The sequence below is a fragment of the Podarcis vaucheri genome (assembly GCF_965113315.1).
Source record: "Podarcis vaucheri genome assembly, chromosome: 3".
Taxonomy (NCBI): Eukaryota; Metazoa; Chordata; class Lepidosauria; order Squamata; family Lacertidae; genus Podarcis; species Podarcis vaucheri.
The window spans coordinates 68,417,716-68,438,279 of record NC_138761.1 but is presented as its reverse complement, the minus strand read 5'-3'; the positions used below and the strand labels follow the sequence as shown (position 1 = coordinate 68,438,279).

General features: G+C 43.2%; 1 protein-coding gene and 1 long non-coding RNA gene across 11 annotated transcripts; one reads left to right on the top strand and one right to left on the bottom strand.

Moving 5' to 3' along the window:
* Positions 1–84: 84 nt before the first annotated feature.
* LOC309528573 (uncharacterized protein) lies at positions 85–18,239 on the top strand. Of its 6 annotated transcripts, none has more exons than XM_082216147.1 (12): positions 85–171; positions 409–493; positions 1,742–1,875; positions 3,618–3,708; positions 4,610–4,688; positions 4,816–4,930; positions 9,486–9,670; positions 10,318–10,472; positions 11,049–11,211; positions 14,241–14,399; positions 15,840–16,007; positions 17,443–18,239. In XM_082216147.1, exons 4-12 carry the CDS (start codon positions 3,620–3,622, stop codon positions 17,641–17,643), a joined length of 1,314 nt encoding a protein of 437 aa, XP_082072273.1. In that variant the 5' UTR covers positions 85–171; positions 409–493; positions 1,742–1,875; positions 3,618–3,619; the 3' UTR covers positions 17,644–18,239. The 6 variants fall into 6 exon arrangements, with proteins under 6 accessions (XP_082072273.1, XP_082072275.1, XP_082072276.1 ...); XM_082216149.1 differs by having other exon boundaries at positions 120–171; positions 409–462; XM_082216150.1 differs by lacking the exon at positions 85–171 and adding an exon at positions 178–311 and having other exon boundaries at positions 409–462.
* Positions 4,684–20,486, bottom strand: LOC309528599. 5 transcript variants are annotated; one of them, XR_014217827.1, is made up of 5 exons: positions 20,359–20,467; positions 10,289–10,399; positions 7,911–8,055; positions 5,424–5,532; positions 4,684–4,851 (listed from the first exon to the last, which is right to left on the bottom strand). It is a non-coding gene; the product is annotated as an uncharacterized lncRNA (long non-coding RNA). The 5 variants fall into 5 exon arrangements; XR_014217823.1 differs by lacking the exon at positions 7,911–8,055 and having other exon boundaries at positions 5,424–5,555; positions 20,359–20,486; XR_014217824.1 differs by lacking the exon at positions 7,911–8,055 and having other exon boundaries at positions 20,359–20,486.
* Positions 20,487–20,564: the final 78 nt, after the last annotated feature.

Sequence of the window (20,564 nt, the reverse complement as noted above, 5' to 3'; positions counted from 1 at the left end):
TTACCATGGCTCGCAGCTGCTCGGAGCAAGACGCGCCAATCAGGTGCGTCGCATTCCTCCAATCCGCGCCGCTGCTTCCCAAATACGAGCCCGCCCCTAGGAAGCGCCGCTTAGCGAAGCTGTTTCCGGAGCTTGGGTCGCCATGGCTACCGGGACCGCCGCTCCGGCGAGGTGAGGCGAGGTGGTTCCTCCCGGAGCGCTTTCCTATTTGGGGAGCCCTCGGCTGAAGGGAGGGAAAAGCCCTTCGCTGTTTGATCGGCAGCCGGTGGGGGCGGGGGCAGATTCTGCTCTCCCTTGAAACCCGGAATTTGGTGCGCCGAGGGAAGTGGGTATTTGTTTAGTTCTTGTTTCACATTGCAACTTTTGCAAACCGCTTTTGCACAAACTCGCTTGTTACTCTTCTTGCAGTGCTGGAATAAGCAGCTGCGCCGTGAACTCCCTGATGCCACCTGCCTGAAAAGGGTAACGGATTTTTAGGACATGAATCGCCATGGTAAAATACAACCGTGCTTCTAAGGGTTATAAAACTGCCCGGTTATATTAGCAATCTTAATGTTTTCCTCTGTGGTTTTTTTATTACACCCCCCCACCAAATACATCCTTGTGATTATCCTTACTGTAATTATGATTAAAATATAAAAGTGTTTTAAAAAGCATTTGCGCGTGCACGCGTGTATATATATACCATATATAAATATACGCTAGTTTTTAAAATGTAGAGTGGGAAAGGAAGCAATTTTCAGTGATTATCCCTCCCCACTGTATCTCCGTCTGCACTCCCCACTTTGCTCTGGAGGGAATCTTAACCCTCTAGACAAGATGAGGACTTTGAGGGATGAGTCTCAAAAAATTGCTGCATTTCCTGCTCCACTAATGGAAGACTTGTTGTGAGTTGAACACTCAGAGACGTACCAATAGATGGATGGATAGAAAGATAGACGGATAGATAGAAAGACTTTTATCCAATCAGCAGCACTTTGGGACCTGGGATCGAATAAATACAGCCTTCCAGATCTCTTTATCTGGTCCCTGGGACTCTTCCCAAGCCACACCCCTTCTCAGACCACAGCTCCTATCCCCAGGCTAAACCCCACAAGGACCCAGTTTTATCACTAGCATGGGGCCCCCAGAACGTTGCCTATGAAGAAATGTGGCCTGCGACCCATGTGTAGAGTCGTTTCCCCACCCTGGACTTGACCAATGGAAAACTATGTACTGCGCAATTCTGTTATCAGTTTCCTGGGTGTAAGCCAGTGGAAGTTGCTCAGTAGCCTTGTGCAGGATTGCACTTGTAAGTCTTTTAGTGTACCTTGCTAGCTAGCATGGATTCGTTTCAACCACCTTGTTTAAAGGTATCATAGTATTTTCTGTTTTCCATTGAGAAATGACACCATTGTGCTAATGTAACATAGTCGGCAGTAGTGACTGAGTAGAACTGGGAGACAGATTCAAAACCCCACTTAGCCATGGTCACTGGGCCGTGTGAGAATAAAAATTGAGAAGGGTTGTATACACTGCCTTTATCTCCTTTGTAGAAAGATGGGCTACAAATGTACTCATTATTATTGTTGTAATTTTATATCCTGCCAGTCTGCTCAAAGGTAGGTAGGATGGCATAATAAATTATGTTATTTTCCTTAACACCTTTTCAGCTAATGTAGACACATTTTTTGGGAATCTAAAGCTTTTGGGGTTGCAATTTTCATTTTATTATTTGCTGAATTTTTATCCTGCTTTTCAGACCATTATTGCCTCCCATAGTGGCTTACATCAATACAAAGAAGAAACAGATCCTGTCATCGGACTTACAATTTAAAAAGTCAAGACACCCAAGGAAAGAGGAGTGGTGGAAAGTGGAAGTCAAGGGACGAAGCAGTGAGCTACAATCATTTATACTCAGTTCATGGCAGGCTGATCTCCCCTTGCTTGTGTACTTGCCTGAACAGCTGGTGAAATTCATCACCATGCAAGCATTTCTCCTTCCCCCTTGTGCTGTTTTGGGGGTTCTCCTGAGCAGATCTGGGCAACGTGTGGGAGTCAGGTTGCACTTGGGGGACTGGCTTCCACTAGCTCCACAACTTAGGTGAATCTGGCCCATTAATTCTTGTTCCTTGGCCAGTGGTTGGAGCCAAAGTGTCATCTCCTTTGCTTCTGCCATCCCAGGGAAACTGTCAGCTGAAGCAAAGTGCTTGCTTGCTTCCTACATTCCTTCCTTCCTGAAAAAGCAATCTTCTTGCAGCTGCTGCTCCTCTGGCAACTAGATGGGACCAGGTTGATCTTCCCCTTGCCTTGGTGCAACTTTCTAGTGGCTCTATGTCCATTGGCTGGTGGCAGAAGCCAGAGAGTATTTCCCTTCTACTTTCAGATAATTTGAGATAATGTGGAAGGTGTTTCACTCTTCAGTTTTATTATTATTATTATTAAAATGATTTGGGGGGTGGTTGGCTTCACACTAATTTCAGCTTGCTTTTATGAGGTGAGAGGATCTGTAGTAATAAAGAGGCCAGGTGGTGCTGGAAACTGCTTTCTGAAACAACCACTAATTCATTGCAGCTTTCCAATAAGGCCAACTGTCTAACGTATTAAAGTATTTCTGTTGTTCCCTTTCCCTCCCTCCCCTCCAATTCTGTAATAACCTGAACAAAGAGTACCTTATCTACCCATAGAACAGCTATGCTTTTATAGACTCCCTCTGTAACACTTTGTTGTTTAATACTCTGCATTGACTTTATTCTGACTTAACCCCTAATGTGCTGTTCTGCTTCATTTCCAGCTTTGAGATAAAAAGAACTCTGGAAGGATAGCTATCAGCATACATATTTATGCACATATATGCCGGTGTCTTTGAGCCTATAAACACTACATTGGTGTAAAGCTTATTGATTATATTATTTTTTCATGTAGAAGTGAAATATAAGGATTATCATACACTTTTAGATCACTCAGGGCCTTATGTCTAGATATGCAGTAGTGCACACTCTCAGTTTGTAGCTAGGTTCCTTTAAAACCTGTTTGTGAAATATTTAGATGATTTATATTCAAAGCAATAAAATCAGATTACATCTAAATACTTGAACTTAATTTAGCTGGGCTTTGTTAGTATATCCATTGTAGAACACTACAGGATATTTGGAGAATAGTTCAAATATTTTCTTGAAATACTGCCACTGGAACCTGTCTAGTTAATCTGTCAGGTATCATTTATATCCTTTACATACAGTGCACAGTGTTTTTGAACAATAAGGACATATCTCTGAGTCTTGATAACTTGAACTGCAATAGTATGAGGTGAAGGAGTTGGAAAAGTGGATCAGTTAATTTCTTGAGGCAGTGTGTGCTCTGATGTGCACAAAGTTCTCCTCTGTGAGAATTTTCTCATTGATTTAAACAGAGGTCAAAGGGAATAAAAGGGAAACTTAGCAGAATGCATCATAGGTCATGTTCGTCATTTCATCAAAGTAGCTGTTGGAAAATCAGGCATAAAATGTTAAATATGACTGTTGAAAGCAGATTGTTTCATGATAATATTTTTTAAAAATATATATGCATAATAATGATTTTATTCCGCTTGATAATTAAATGTTCCACGAAATGAAAATTATTTTGTTTGGTTTTAGAAATGGAGAATTCATCTTCAAGCATAGAATCTGAATACATCAAGAACCTCCAACAGCAAATTTACTTCCTTGAACTGGAAGCTAATTTTCTATATCCTGTACTATTAACTAAAAGCCAGTCTATTAAATAATCACAGGAATGGAATACAGGAGTCCCCCCCACACACACCACATACACAAGAGTTACGTTCCTGGACTCCACATGAATACATTAAATCATATAAAATAGGGAGGGCACTATATAGAGAGGGTGGAAAGCGGGTCTCCCTCAGCAGGTCCCCACATGAATTCCTCAGGTGGCGATGTGCCTTTGCACATGCATGCCCTGCCTGCTTCTGGTGACCAGAAAGTTGAGCTGGGAATCAGTGACTGGGTGGCTCCAAGTGCCCAGAGCCACTGTGGGGCCTGTTGGTCTTGAAAGTTGCTGGAGATGGTTTCTTTTTATCTATTTTGTCCCCCATCCCCAAGAAATAATGTTGCTACCTGCTTGTGGGGTGGTGAGGGAGACGGCGATGATGATTGGAGGACAGGCAACTCTTGGATCCTGCCCAAGGAACAAAATTGACACAAACAAGGGAGAGAGGGAAGGGCAGGTGGGTAGAGGTGCAGAGTGGTGCTGGCCCAGAGGAAGAAAGCTAAGGAGCGTACGTGAGTTGGGGCAGCGACACACTCAAAGTAGCCATGCAAACTGTATTTGCCCACTCTTCAACTCGCTCACTTTTTCTGTGCCATTTTTGCCTATCTCCTGCTTCAAATCATTTATTTGTTTAGTTTGTGGTGACACACACAAACCTAGTTGCGGGTGTACAGAATTCATATAAGTCGTGGTGGGGTGCCTGTATTGAAAAGAAACACTTGAAAAGGAACATTGGAATAAATTATTTCATTTTTATGGTAGCTGAATGAAAGCAGCTTGACAGTTTTCTATTTTAAACATTAATATTTTAACATTAATTTCAAATTGCATTTTATCCTTAACTTGCTGTCATCACTCGTGATCAGGCTAAAAAACACACCAAACTGCAACCTCTCATTGCATCTGAAAAAGAACAAATGCTGCACAAGCTACAGGTGTTTTTCTTTATTATCACTCTAATGGCATCACCAGTATTTTCCAGTTGAACATGTAAATCTTGCTCCCTTAGTTAGGCTATCAATGTACTGTAGTAGTAGTAATAATAAAAAATATCGTTCACAGGAATTACAGTCTTATTCTGATGGCCTTCAGCTGGAGCTAAAGAGAAAAGAAAGTGGTTTGAACATACTGAAGACAGAGAGGGAACAACTTAGTAACCAGATCAACATGGCTGATGGTAATATTTAATTTGGTGTTATTCCTGTGACCAGAGCTTTTTTGGGTGGGTGGGGTGTTACTCAAGGGTACACAGTACCAACACTCTTTTTTCCTAGAAAAAAAGCTCTGGTTAAAAGTGTGGCACTTACTGTAAGAACTTCATGGTGAATACTGGCACCCTTTTATCTAGAAAAAAAAGCACTGCCTGTGTCTGACATACAGTCTTGCTGTCTTCTTTCACCACAGCCCTCAAAATTTTTATTTTTTATACAGTAAACAGTGGGAAATTCTGGAGGCTTTTAGCTTCTGAACACTATGAGTAAGGAAAACCCTTGGCTTAATGAGTTGGTAATTGTGGGAGAAAGGACTGTTGGTAGACATAACACCTAGATACATATTCTATAAACAGAGCAAGCCTAAATTCATTTTCCAGAGCATCTCCCAGTGCGTTTCCGAACACAATTCAAAATGTCGGTGCTGACCAAGTCTTAAATGGCCTTGGTCCAGTATACCTGAAGGAGTGTCTCCACCCCCATCGCTCAGCCCAGACACTGAGGTCCTCCTCTGAGGGTCTTCCGCTGGTTTCCTCACTGCAAGAAGCGAAGACATCTGAAGGCAGCCCTGTATCAGATATTTTATATATTCTGAAAGCCACCCAGAGTGGCATGGGAAACCCAGCCAGATGGGTGGGGTATAAATAATAAAATTATTATTGTTATTATTTATTTAGGTAACATTTAAGATAAAAGGGAAATGTGATGTTAAAACGTAAATAATCCAAATAGCTAATATCATTGAAGAAAGGTTGCAATTTTGATGAAGACAAACTAGTACTTTTCCTATTTAAATGACTATTACCTTGGCAGAGGAAGAATGGAACATGGGCCTAAACACAATTCGGGTAATCTGGAACTATGCTGGATACATAATTTCCTTGTTAAACCAAACCTTTTTAAACCACTGGACCTTTACTAGTTCTGAAGAGCCAAGTGGTGCTTGATATTGATAAATCATTACACAGAAGGTGAAAGAAGCAAGATGTTTAATAGGGCGCATGTGTAAATATAGACAGAAATGCTGCATTTTTGAAGAGTGAGGTTCAGGGTTCAGACTCCCTCCCATCCCGTGCCATTCTTTTAAAAAAGAATACCACCACCACGTGGTGAAAGTGTGTATTACTACTTCAAATTATGCCTTCAGGATAAGTATAGTTTGTTTCCAGTGATGGAGTTTATTGATTATCCTTTCTGTAATGTAATTGTATTTTTGCATTCTTTAATACTGTATTGCTGCCAATGGAAGGCTGTTTTCATGCCTAATTGTAGCTTGGGGGACGGGATCTTTGTAAAGAATGCAGCTGGAGCGGGAAGAGGTAGCCTTTCCTTCCCTAGTTACAATTTCCATGAAGATTACCTTCCCTTTGACAATTTTGCTTTAAAAGTTGTCTCTTTCTCAAGTTCACTGATATAATAAAGTTTATTTATTTATAAAACATATTTATATACGGCTATATAGTGTGTGTGTGTGTGTGTGTGTGTGTGTGTGTAATCAGAGTGGTTTACGACAATTATACATGAAATCATACAGTAAAAAAAAATGTATAAATTTCCAAAATCCGAAATCAACTATTACAGAAGAGTATTTTCTTAATTGTCAGCATAAGCTTGGCAGCATAGAAAAACACAACATTGGTCCCTGCAGAAGTGTTGTAGGCCACTCCATAAGCATACAGCATCATGACTTATAATGAGCATGTTTGACTACTGTTAAACTATATTTCAAGCCTTGATTGAAAAACAAGTAGTCTCCACAAACACAAGAATTTCATGAACTAGGAGATGTTTGCATTCTTGAATTCAATGTGTAATTCTGAATTTATCTGCCTTTTAAATACTATATTTGTTTTTTATTTCTCTTTCTAAAAAGCAGCATGTATCTTTACTTTTGCTCAAGAAGTCTTGGGATTTCTTCTTGTTTTCCATTTTTAATACTACTGTTTAATATTCTAGTTTTAATATCATCTTACTGCTTGTTCAAAGATCTTTTTCCACACTCAAAGCCAGTGCTTTTTTCCCTTAAAAATGGTTAGGGGTACTCTCATTTTCCTACTCATATTGAAATACTGCCCCTCAATGAGGCCAAACTTAGATTCAAAAAATGTTTAGGGGTAGGCGTACCACTGCGTCCCCCCAGAAAAAAAGCACTGCTCAAAACCATAGTTTTATTTATTACATTTTCCTTTTGGTTTACATTCCCTTCTCCCCACCTTCTGCACTATTAACTTTGATACATGTTTGAGTGGTTCCTGCAGCTCCTCCTGCCTCCTGCCTAAGGCACTTCTTTTGACCTTTTCACTTTACATCCATTATCCAGTTGAGCACATCAGTTTGTATGATTTTAAGTGTCACACTGTTTTGGTGATGTATACATTTCTTCATTGTATCTCCTTTCTTGAAATCATCTCTATCCAAAGGCAGTTTCGGATAAATGGCTTTTCTTTCTGAAGCCTAACATTTAGAATATGAATGCAAAATGCTGTGTTCTAACTGTCCAGTAATTCAATTCAGCCCTTAGTTTGAATATCAACCTTGAAATTCCTCTGCTTTTGATATTTAGATCTTTGAGCTGAAAAAGTAGGTCTTTAGCTCAAAAATGTCATGACTGATGATGACTCTAATGCAAATTATCATCTCCCTGGAAACACAAAAGTAACATAGAAGAATGGTGTGGTTTTTTAACTTCTTTCTACGATCTATAATATTATATGCAGTTGACATTCTGTATTATTATTTACAATCCTCCACCACTGGTCTCCTGCTTCCAAGCAGCCCCCTTGTTGGCACTGTTTTCATTTTTTGCCTGCAGGGCAGACACCTAAACAAACAACTTAACTTTTTTCCCAGCTTAGCTTTTTCTCCTTTGACAAAACTACTAGCCCCGTGCATTGCTGATACACTATCTACCCCTTCACTTAATCTCTTAACTGTTGTTGTATTTACCTGAGTTTGGATCATTTCTGTAAAATATATTTTATTAAACTGTGTCAGTGGCTGGCTTTAGCTGGCTGCCTTTGCTCTTCTGTTCTGTTTTTTTGTAATACTGATCACACCTGTATGCATTCAGCCTTTCTTTAACAAGGAATATCTGTATGATAATGTGCAATACATTTAATAAATGTTTGCCATGAGTAGATCAGGCAGACTAATCACAAAAATAAAAAACAACAACACATGAGAAAGCCATTTTGTCAGTTTATTCAGCTTGAGCTGATACGGCTCATCTTGCCTTGAGCCCAGCAGAGTATGATCCCATAGTCCGCAAACGAAAGGATGAAGCAGTTATGGCTACATTGCTATACTTTATTTCTAAGCTATACCGAGAACACACAAATATACATCTTGCCTCTGTGAGAAGCAGAGAGCAACTCCAAACAAAGAAACAGGAAACCAGTGAACGTCACATCCAGTCTCCCTTTCCCGTGGGAATCCAACAGTAACTTGACTGTGGAATGAAAACATAGTCCCATGACTTGCAGCTGCTGCTCAGTGAGGGGAACAGGGGGAAATGACGTTGCGGGCTGGGAGCAAGCCCTACGCATGTGCACGGGGCGGGATAGCCCCAGCACCACTGGGGGGTCCTCGGCCATGTCATCCATTGCTGACCAATCTGGACGGTCCGGGGGCATGGTGCGGGCTATTTAAACTGCCCCCGACCGAGGACTCTTGCCCTTTTCTTCCTGCTCACTCAGTTCTCCCTCCCTCCCTCCCTCCCTAAGGTTAGGCTCATTATCTCTTGACTTTACTATGGACCTCGGTTGGTCGCCTGTTGAAGGGGTCTGGTAGGAATTTTTTCCACTTGGCAAATTGGAACCGGCCATTTGGTTTTTTGCCTACCTCGTAGCAAATTCTCACAACTCTGTAACGTTTGGCGGCTAGGCACTGGAGTATTTGGTTGAAGGGGAGGGGAGGTAGTGGCCATCAACTACCCCTCCTAATTCAAGGGTATTCCGTTAAAGGAATCCGAGGGTCATGGTCTCTGTCCGAAGCCCCAGACGGGGGGGCTAGGGCCATGGCACGACCCCTAGCAGTGACCCTGAGGGAGTTTCTAGTTGATGTGCGTCAGCAGGGCTCACCCTACTGGTGGTTAACCCTTCCAAGACTTCCTGTTAACGGGCAGGAGTCAGATATAGACGTGTGGTTTCCAATGCCTAAGCCAACACCACTCATATTCTGTAACCAATAAAGTTGTGGCTTTTTTCACCCATTAACCCAAAATACTGTTTCATGTGTCTTTATTCCAACATCCTGGGAGGATTTGGGACCTTGCCACGCAAAGAAATTGGGGGTCCCCACTTCTCATTCTGAGCTCTAATGATATGCTTAAAAGAAAGCAGCATGAAACTTTTGGATTTGGTCTCATTTCAGTGAGTGCTTCCTCAAATGGTATGTCAATTAATTTGACTATGGAACAATAGTTAGACTTCTGTTTTTAAGTATTCTATTTTAGGCTTTAGAAATAAATTCCTATCTATGCTAGCAATTGGAATTTCACATTCTCCTCCCTTCCTCCTTTAGAGCGTCATTCGAAAGAGAAACAGGCTGTGGTAGAAGAAATCATAGCACCAAAGAGAAAGAAGGAACAAAATGACAGAGAGATCTCTGCAAAAGAGGTAGAGATACTGCGTGCTCAACAGGAACTGGAGCAGCAACAGATGAACCTGAGTAACGCAGAACATACTATCCTTGTACTACAAGCAAAGGTAATCTGATTGCTTTGTTTCTAGCAATTACTGCAAATACCATGATTATCATTGTAGTCTGGCAGAGGACAGCAGTTAGAGATCTCACACTAGAGGTGCCTATATGATTCAGACCACAGTTTAGGAAAAGTGACCCAAAATGTCTTAAATGAGTCAACCAAGCAACCTGCTACAAGGGGAGGTCAAAGCCTCAAGACTGTTACCCAGTCTGGTTTGGGGGATAGATATTACACCACAGTTATGGAGATACTATTTCAGTCTCGTTGCTGAAAAGGCGGCCAGTTTAGGCATCTTATGATGTGGTTGGTGCCTAGAATTAGTCATCACCATATAAAAACAGATGACTGGTGTTGATAGAGCAGGCCATCTGTTTGGCTGTGTTCATACAAACTCAATAAAGCAAGAAGCCCCCTGTATAAAGCTTTCAGTTGCTTGTGTGTGTATTTTACTCATGCTGTATCTTTGGACTCTTTTTGGTGAAAGGGACCAGATCCAGAAACTTCATCTGCATACATGATGTTGTTATCTGGGAAACTGCAGAATGGTAACCATTTGTAAGCCCCAAATATTGACACATATTCATGCAACCAGGTTTGAGCTGTGATAACCTATACTTACCTTCTTTCACCTGTTGAAATTAAATCAAGGTTAAGCAACGGTCAGAACAGCAGAAGGCGGTGGAGTTGCAGCTTTCTGAAAAGAGGCAGGAGTTATTGAAAGTTCAATCTGCTGTGAATGAAATGGAAGATAAGATCTTTAAGAAAACAGCAGCGATGCAAGAACAGATCACTCACGAACTACGGTATCAACAAATGAATCTGGCAGATTGTGAAGGCTCGTTGAGGTTGCATTGTTTTAAACTCAGCAAATATCCACAAAAGTTACATGACCATCTGCCCACTCATGCCTTTATTCATAATCGGTTGCATCCAAGTAGCCTAAAAGAAATAAGAGCCAATTCACTTCCAGCTCTTGACCCAGTCATGAAACATACTGTCTCCCATATGGAGGACCTGCCTTACAGTTTGGAAAACTGCTGTGCTTTAGTAATACAGTTTCTGCTGCAGGAAAGAGAAAGTTGTGTCTTTGCAGAACTTCATTTCGTAGCCTGGAACTGGGCACCCCAGCACACAAGGAACCAGGCTTCATCCATGTGTTTGGAGAGCAGGCTTATCAGTTGATTATTGCTCTTCTATTATAACCCATTCCTTTATCTGTTCAAGTTTTTCTTTGATTTGATTTTTTTTTATTGTGGCGACTTATTTTACCGTGGATTTTAATTGTTGTGAAGCTGTCTTAGGAAGTTAGGTGTTCCTTGAATGAAAAAGCAGGATATAAATGATTGGATAAATAAAATGTGCATACATTTTCTGGTTAGGAATGAGATATCTCTCCTTCATCAACAAATACATGAGAGAGAGCTACTAGCAGAACAGGATCGTTTCTTAAGAAGTAAAATGGTGGGTGATTATACAGCACTGAACAAGGAAAATTCTGCACTGCGGTCCAGGCTCTTGGAACTTACCAGGCAAACAAACATTGTAAGAAAAGAAACAATCTAACCAATTGATATAAACTATTTGCAGAAGATTGTACATAGGAGAGTTCCTGTTTTTCAACACATTTGTGCTTGGAAGTTGCCAAATAATTATTTTTTATAGTTCATTTGCATAAACCAGTAAATAGTTGACGAATAAAGAATCTGTAAATTCCTGAAAGCCACTGATAGAAGTAGGCCAACTGAATATTCATTCATTCCTCTATCTCTCCGGGGTGAAAATGTTACTACTTTTAAAATACATCTATGTCATGCAAATTAGATTGTGAGATCTGGGTATAAATAATTTCCTTCAGTGTTTAAATAACACTCTGGGAAAATAATAATTATACAGTAGTGCCCCGCAAGACGAATGCCTCGCAAGACAAAAAACTCGCTAGACGAAAGGTTTTTTCGTCCGCGATTTGCCTCGCAAGACGAATTCCCCTATGGGCTTGCTTCGCAAGACGAAAGCCCATAGGGAAATCTCCGGGGACCTCTTTTAAATGCTAGCGGTGGGGAGCAAAGCCTTTTCCCCCCCTCCGGCCTTCAGAAGAGGTCCAGGAAGGCTGGCGGGGGCCAAAAGGCTTTGCTCTCCAGCACCAGCATTTTAAAAGCAGTCCAGGATAGCAGGGAAGCGCTTCCTGCTATCCCGGACGGCTTTTGAAGGCAGGAGAGATCCGCGAAGCCTGGGCGCGCTGCGCGCAGGCTTTGGCATGCCGGCAACTCTCCGCCAGCAGCGGCAGAGCGATCCGCGAAGCCTGGGCGCGCTGCGCGCAGGCTTCGGCATGCCGGCAACTCTCCGCCAGCAGCGGCAGAGTTGCCGCTGCTGGCAGAGAGATCCGCGAAGCCTGGGCGCGCTGCGCGCAGGCTTCGGCATGCCGGCAAGTCTCCGCCAGCAGCGGCAGAGCTGCCGCTGCTGGCAGAGAGATCCGCGAAGCCTGGGCGCGCTGCGCGCAGGCTTCGGCATGCCGGCAACTCTCCGCCAGCAGCGGCAGAGTTGCCGCTGCTGGCAGAGAGATCCGCGAAGCCTGGGCGCGCTGCGCGCAGGCTTCGGCATGCCGGCAAGTCTCCGCCAGCAGCGGCAGCGCTGCCGCTGCTGGCGGAAAGGTCCGGGATGCCTGGGCCGGACAGCTTTTGAAGGCAGGCGGGGGGGAGCAAAGACTTTCGCCCCCGCCAGCCTTCAGAAGAGGTCCAGGACCTGTTCCGAAGTGGGGAGGGGGGGCGGGACACCTGGCCCCGCTGCCCCACTTCGGAAAGCTGTTCCGAAGTGGGGAGGTGGGGTGGGGACACCTGGCCCCGCCGCCCCACTTCGGAAAGCTGTTCCGAAGTGGGGAGGTGGGGTGGGAACACCTGGCCCCACCGCCCCACTTCGGAAAGCTCTTCCGAAGTGGGGAGGGGGGTCGGGAACACCTGGCCCCGCCGCCCCACTTCGGAAAGCTCTTCCGAAGTGGGGAGGGGGGTCGGGGACACCTGGCCCCGCCGCCCCACTTCGGAAAGCTCTTCCGAAGTGGGGAGGGGGGTCGGGAACACCTGGCCCCGCCGCCCCACTTCGGAAAGCTCTTCCGAAGTGGGGAGGGGGGGCGGGGACACCTGGCCCCGCCGCCCCACTTCGGAAAGCTCTTCCGAAGTGGGGAGGGGGGGCGGGGACACCTGGCCCCGCCGCCCCACTTCGGAAAGCTCTTCCGAAGTGGGGAGGGGGGTCGGGGACACCTGGCCCCGCCGCCCCACTTCGGAAAGCTCTTCCGAAGTGGGGAGGGGGGTCGGGAACACCTGGCCCCGCCGCCCCACTTCGGAAAGCTCTTCCGAAGTGGGGAGGGGGGTCGGGAACACCTGGCCCCACCGCCCCACTTCGGAAAGCTCTTCCGAAGTGGGGAGGGGGGTCGGGAACACCTGGCCCCACCGCCCCACTTCGGAAAGCTCTTCCGAAGTGGGGAGGGGGGTCGGGAACACCTGGCCCCGCCGCCCCACTTCGGAAAGCTGTTCCGAAGTGGGGCGGGGGGCGGGAACACCTTCTGAAGGCGGGCAGGGGGCGAAAGTCTTTGTCCCCCCCGCCTGCCTTCCCAGGGGCTTTTAAATCGCCCCGGACAGCGGAGAAGTCCTCCGCTGTCCGGAGCGATTTTAAAATGCCGCCCGCCAGCATTTTAAGATAGCCCCGCACAGCGGAGAAGTCCTCCGCTGTCCCAGGGTTTTTTAAAATGCTGGGGGTGGGAACAAAAGCCCTTGTCCCCCCCCCAGCCTTCAGAAGAGGTCCGGGGACAGACTGTCCCCGGACCTGGTCTGAAGGTGGTTTCCCTAGGAACGCATTAATTGATTTTCAATGCATTCCTATGGGAAACCGTGCATCGCAAGACGAAAAAACCGCAAGACGAAGAGAATTGCGGAACGAATTAATTTCGTCTTGCGAGGCACCACTGTATAATATCCCTTGAGTGTTGAGCAAAAGCATAATGTTAGGACAATTCAGACACCAAGAAACAAGGAAAAGAAAATCTGAGTGTGTTTTCAAGGGTATTACACAGGAAGAGCTGGATACATTTATTCACTGCACCTGATTCTCCCCTGATTCCAAACAGATTAAAGACACACAGAACTTGTTTGGATTTGAAACTGATTCTTCATTTATCTTCATAGTAGACAAATATGGATGTGTATCCATTGTGAGTTGTGCTTGCCAAAAAACAGTCATGTAGAAGACTTGTGCTCTCTATTTTTCCTATTACCTGTTTTAACCAATTTCATTTGTACAACTGGTTAGGCACTAAAAGCATGTGCCTCCTGAGCTGCCCTTTGTTATAAGTGCACGCTTTTCCAAACCTTTTGCTGGGAGCTTTCATTAAGGAGGCTAATTAACTAGGAGCTGTAGGAAGTTAAAGCCTGTGTAGGCAGACATAGGAAAGGGTCCAGCTACACAACTAAATTATTTGAAGGTTATTACTCCAAATGCCATTGATCAACTGCTGTGCTTTCAAGAACTGTACAAGATATGTAATTTCATGCTTAGTTCACCCTTCCTTGTATAACTTGCTACAGGAGAAAGCACTCAAGGAGGAGAGATATACATCACACTCTGCCAGCATTGCTCAGTTTCTTACTTTGAAAGATCGTGAAGAACATCTGCAACAAGAGATCAAGAGGCACCAAGAACTCCTGAAACAGGAAAATAACATCTTCCAGGATTTTGAGGATAAGGTTGTATGATGCTAGAGATTCTCTTAAAGGTAAAGGTACCCCTGCCCATACGGGCCAGTCTTGACAGACTCTAGGGTTGTGCGCTCATCACTCTAGAGGCCGGGAGCCAGCGCTGTCCGCAGACACTTCTGGGTCACATGGTCAGCGTGATAAGCTGCATCTGGCGAGCCAGCGCAGCACACGGAAACGCCGTTTACCTTCCCGCTGGTAAGCGGTCCCTATTTATCTACTTGCACCCGGGAGTGCTTTTGAACTGCTAGGTTGGCAGGCGCGGGGACCGAACGACGGGAGAGCACCCCGCTGCGGGGATTCGAACCGCCGACCATGCGATCGGCAAGTCCTAGGTGCTGAGGTTTTACCCACAGCGCCACCCGTGTCCCAGAGATTCTCTTAGCGCTTTATAATTCTGAAAATGAGCAATAGGACTAATTTCTTAGCAGGTTCATAGATCAGAACACTAATCTAGGCATAAAGGGATACTGAAGGATTTTTCCTGACTGGGTCAAACTATCTTCTTCTTTCTTTCTTTGGCAACCACTTGTGGCCAAGTAAGATTTTCTTCCATAAGCATGGTCTTAATGGTGTGTTCTTAAGTGACTGTGGTAGCCAATTCTGGATCCACACATTCTTTCACAGTGCAGATATAGGTTTCTGGGCGGGAGTTGATCATGGAGAGGATTTGCCAAACGTGCCTTCCTCTTAGCTCATTTTGTCCCATGTTCGTGCTTATTCAATTCTATTACGCCTTTGGTAAAGGCTATTATCCAATTGGAGTGCTCGCAGGCCAGTGTTTCCCAATTATCTATGCTTATACTGCATTTTTAAAGAACATCTTTAAACCTCTTTTACGGTGGCGCTGTGGTCTAAACCACAGAACCTAGGGCTTGCTGATCAGAAGGTTGGCGGTTCGAATCCCCACAACGGGGTGAGCTCTCGTTGCTTGGTCCCTGCTCCTGCAAACCAAAAGCATGTCAAAGTGCAAGTAGATAAATAGGCACTGCTCCGGTAGGAAGGTAAACGGCATTTCCGTGCACTGCTCTGGTTCGCCAGAAGCAGCTTAGTCATGCTAGCCACATAACCCAGAAGCTGTCTGCAGACAAACGCCAGCTCCCTTGGCCAGTAAAGCGAGATGAGTGCCGCAAACTCAGAGTCCTCCACGACTGGACCTAATGGTCAGGGGCCCCTTTACCTATTGTCCACCAGTATTTCGCTTTCAATTCTTAAGTTGGGAATAGAGTAGTTGCTTTGGCAGACATCCGAACCACATGACCAGTCCAGCCAAGTTGATGTTAAAGAATCATTGCTTCAACACTGGTGACATTTTCTTTTTCCAGTACACTGACATTAGTTTCAGAGACAAAACATTTCTGAAACATTTTTATTTTGATACTATTTTGATACTATCTCTCTTTCTGGTTTATTGTTTGTGGTTTCTAACAGATTAGAATTTTGGAAAAAGGAAACACATCTTTTAAGTTAAGCATTGCAACAATGAGCAGTCAAGTAACTGAAGCAAGAGCCTTGTTGGACAGAGAGGAGCAGGACAATGTTGAACTAAACAGAGACAAAGTTCTGCTGGTCGATCTTGCATCTAATCTACAGAACCAGGTAAACTCTTTTATACAGTCTATAATGAAGCTGCAGATCTGCAAACAAAGCCATTTTGGGCTCAGTTGGAGCCCAAATAGATAATTGCTATGTATATATAAGAACATAAGAAAAGCAGATACCTCTGTGAATCGCACAAACAGAACATGAACATATTAATGCTTGCTTGACATCCCCAGCAATTAGTATTCAGAAGTGTACTGCTTGTTACCAGAAGTAATATAGTCATGATGACAAATATGTAAATCATGTTATTTACTGATAATTTGGGGACATTTGCCATTATGAGCTTCCCTTGACAAACCCTACTTTATTTGATGATGTATGTGGTGGACAATGCATCATCATTACTTATATAGCACTATCATTGTGTATGGAGTACCAAAGGACCATACCCCCAAGGTGGCTTAGAATGTAATACTTGACATAAATAAAATAACAAAGGGAAGGGAAGGAAGTGGAAGCAGGTGTAAGTGAGGGAAATATGCATTTATATCATTTGTACATACTTTATGAAGTCTGAGTAATCCTTACATTGTACTCTTATGTGTGTTTATTTGGAAGTAAATCCTATTGAATTCTGTGGAAGTATTCCCAAGAAAACATGCATAGGTTTGCAGTCTTATTATAAAGCACAAATATAACTGCACACCTAATTTGCTTTTGCTTGTAAGCCTAGGGCCAAACTACATATTATGCTTATGCATAACATGATGCTTAAAAATGTGATTAGCACCAGTCTTTCCTCTTTTAAAAAAAGCAGCTGCAGGGAACCCAGTCTGGAATGCGACCACAACGTGAGGGAATTAACATTTTCCCCATGTACTTAACTGACCTTGCTATCCATTAGTTTCATCCATTTGTAGACCTCTTACTTTTTTCTTTGTAAGTAGGTCTCTTACTATTAATGAATTTCTAAGCAGTTTACAATAAGGAAAACCCAGATACATGATTAAAATATACAGATGTACCATAAGCCCAGTTTCAGATGATTTACATTGAAAAATCCAAATACATAGACACAATACCCATATCTATAATAACTATATCCATATAACTAAAATTGGAGAAAATTTCTAGGCAGCATGGTACAAATTCCCAATCAACATAAAGCACACTATTCACAAGCCTTTCCCACAATATTAGTTGCACCATCCATTTGAAAAACCACTGCAGCTATTCACCACCTGATACAGTATGTCTGCTTGCAGCACCTTTGGGTCAAAAGGTTGCTTGAGAGGTGATTTTCAGGAAAGAGGAATGGGTTAAGCATCCTCCAGTTGCTGCAGCCCAGCTCCACTGTACCATTTCCCAAGCACTTCCTTTTTCTTGTCAGGAAAGAGAAGAAACAGGTATTCACTGTATTTTTTAAAAAATGTTTGCTTAATATTTGTTCCTAAGGAACATCTTTTCTTTCACAATTTTCTTTCTTTAGCTCATTGATAAAGAAAGCAGTCTTCTACAGACTTCCAATAAGATGCTGCAGCTGGATGAAGCAATATCAGCGTTAAAAACAAGGCATGTGTTACATCAGTCTCTTGAATCACAAAAATGGGATAAAATCTCCAAAATGGCAAATTCCATGAAGAAACTCAACAAGTCAATGACAGATGTTGCAGTCAAAATGGGAAAATAGGAATCTGGTATTGTAGATGGGTTTTGATGTCTTAGAATTTTGAACACTGATGAATTTTAAACAACATTTATATGGTGTAATGTGACCTAGACAATTAATAGTAGAAATTGACTCCCCTACATTTCTACTGTTAGAGGTGTCTGCTGGATCAAAAGTTTTTTCCACAAGCAGAGTGGCACACTTCGGTTTCACCTACAACGTTTAGGGTTTTTAATCTGTTTTTGTAGACCATCATATAATTGAACATTTTGTATGTCCTCTTATATGTATATATATAGAAAGATTGTGTCTGTGTGTGTGTTACTTTAGTGGTTGTGTGTGACTTACTCTTCAGTGCATCATATTAGAGCACCTTCCAATGGTAGTCTTAGCATATCTTAGTCGATATGGTCCAACTTAAGCATTTCCTTGGCTGGTTGTTTTATATGGTAATACATTGATCTTTATAATTTATATATAAAGTTTAAGCACTGATACCTTGCCAGCAAAACCTTTTGGTAATCTGTAGATGAAAATCCACTGGCTTCTATGACCCTTCTATGTTTATGTTTAAATGTGTCTGTTTAAAAATATGTTAAAAAAAACCCAAAACCCCACATCTATGGTTCTCAAATGCATCTTCCTATTCCCACATAAATAACAAATCTCTTCTTTATCCCAAGTAGAAATGCAAATTGCAAAGGAGCCAACTTGCCCAAGAAAGCAATTAATAATTTATATTCCACAATAATTCTAATTCAAAACCAGTTCACAGGCAGATTTCAGGAAGATCATTACACATGTATAAATTGAAGGATGCCCTAGGCAGCTATATGATCTTTCACACTTTTATCTGTAAGAAACAAAATTAAGATGCAATACAAAGTTTGCAGTGTGCAGTGTTACAGACTGCTTTAGGCAGTTGCTCGTTTTAGACCCCCCCCCCCCACCTAAGTAATGGTATGCCTTTTCCCTCCTTTAAATCAAGAAAACTCATATCACTCTAAACCAAGCGTCAGCAAACTTTTTCAGCAGGGGGCCAGTCCACTGTCCCTCAGACCTTGTGGAGGCCAAACTATATTTTGAAAAAAATAAATAAATGAACAAATTAATATGCCCCACAAATAACCCAGAGATGCATTTTAAATAAAAGGATACATTCTACTCACATAAAAACACACTGATTCCCAGACCATCCACGGGCCAGATTTAGAAGGTTACTGGGCTGGATCCGGCCCCCGGGCCTTAGTTTGCCTACCCATGTCTAAACCCTTTCAAGGAAAAGGTCTTAACTATTTGTTCCAAGAGGAATCTGCAGTTATGCTATTGATATTCATTCTCTTAAGTGTATGTCCATGCATATGCCACGATACAGACAGTGACTTGACATGAACCTAAGTGGGACATATGGCTTGTTTCCCTTGGAAAAAACCAGACATACACAATACAAAACATTTTTTTTAAAATGCCACTATCACAAGTGGAGAGTCCAGCTTTACATGTGAAACTAGTTGTGAGCCTTTGGGGATATAGTACTAGTTTTCTCTGCTTTTATTCATAGCAGGTTCATTGTTACTATGTTCTGAGCTTCATTGCTATTTTTCCCATTTCACCATATATGAGAAATTACAGTTGGAATGTGCTTGCTCAAAGTTACTCAGTTTGCCTGAAGCTGATTTAGGATTTGGTTGAGTCCTTTAACAGATAGGAAAAAATGGATATAACATGTTCATATGTTTGCTTTACACATGGATAAGGGTTGGTTAGGCCTTGGGAAATTTACAGAAATAATCGGAGAATGAGAAAAGTTGTGTGCTATCCTTTACTGATTTACTACATGGATTATTATTACTATTATTAATTAAATTTGTATATGTCCTTCATCTGGCGATCTCAGGGCACTTCACAGCATAAAAATACAAGGAACACAAAGCAGTAGTTATCCTTACAATGAGACAGAGTGGTTAAAGGGATAGATGCTCATGCAGGTGAGGATCACAGCTGAGCTTGGATCTGAACCTGTATCAGATTAAAACCCGGTTCTCTGGCCACACCACCACCACCAATAATAAAACAAACAAACAAACAAACAATTTGTACCCCACCCATTTGGCTAGGTTTTCCCAGCCACTCTGGACGGCTCACAATAGAATATTAAAAACATGTTAAACATTAAAAACTTCCCTAAACGGGCAAATCACTGAAGTTTCCTCATCTGTGCACTTATGTATTTGCATTTAAACTAACACAGCCACCTTGCAGTCATAACAGTAACAACATCGTTATAAAAACATAGTGAAGCAGCAGCAGAAAACAGAAGAAACTGCCCAGCCGATTCCAGACATAAGCAGCAACAATGACTCTCGGAACTAATAAAGAAGGAAGATCTACTGGAGCAAAATTGCCTTCACTAACTTTCTAAAAGTAAAAACTGAGGGGATTTGGTGTGCCTCTTCGGAAAAGGAACTGCAGCTCCTTGCTAGCATGGACTCCCTCAGAGAACTTGAGGCGGGGAGGGGAGTATGAAGTGCAGGACCTGCAGGAACAAAAACAATCTCTCCCTTAACCTGGGTTTTAAAAAGCCATTCTTAGAAAAAAACAGCGCGGTGCTTTCACTTCAACTAGAAAAATGAGGAACCTATGAGCCGGGCTGTTGAGTCATTTTTCACATTTCAGTAGTAGGTACTACATGCAAAACCATTAGGCGATAGTACATCTGAGGCATTTTAAACGTACGTTTTCCAGCTGAAGGTCGCGCGCGCCTCCACGCCACCTGCCCGCCGCGGCGAAGAGAAACGTGTGGACCGCCGCGCAGCTTGTCACGTGTATAAAAAGCGGCCCCGAGGGCGGGCGGGCGGGCGCGCGTGGGTGCCGGGCGGGAAGCGGGCCTGCAGGTGGCGCTGTATCGGAGCGCCTCCCCGCGCGCGAGCGAGAGGGAAGGG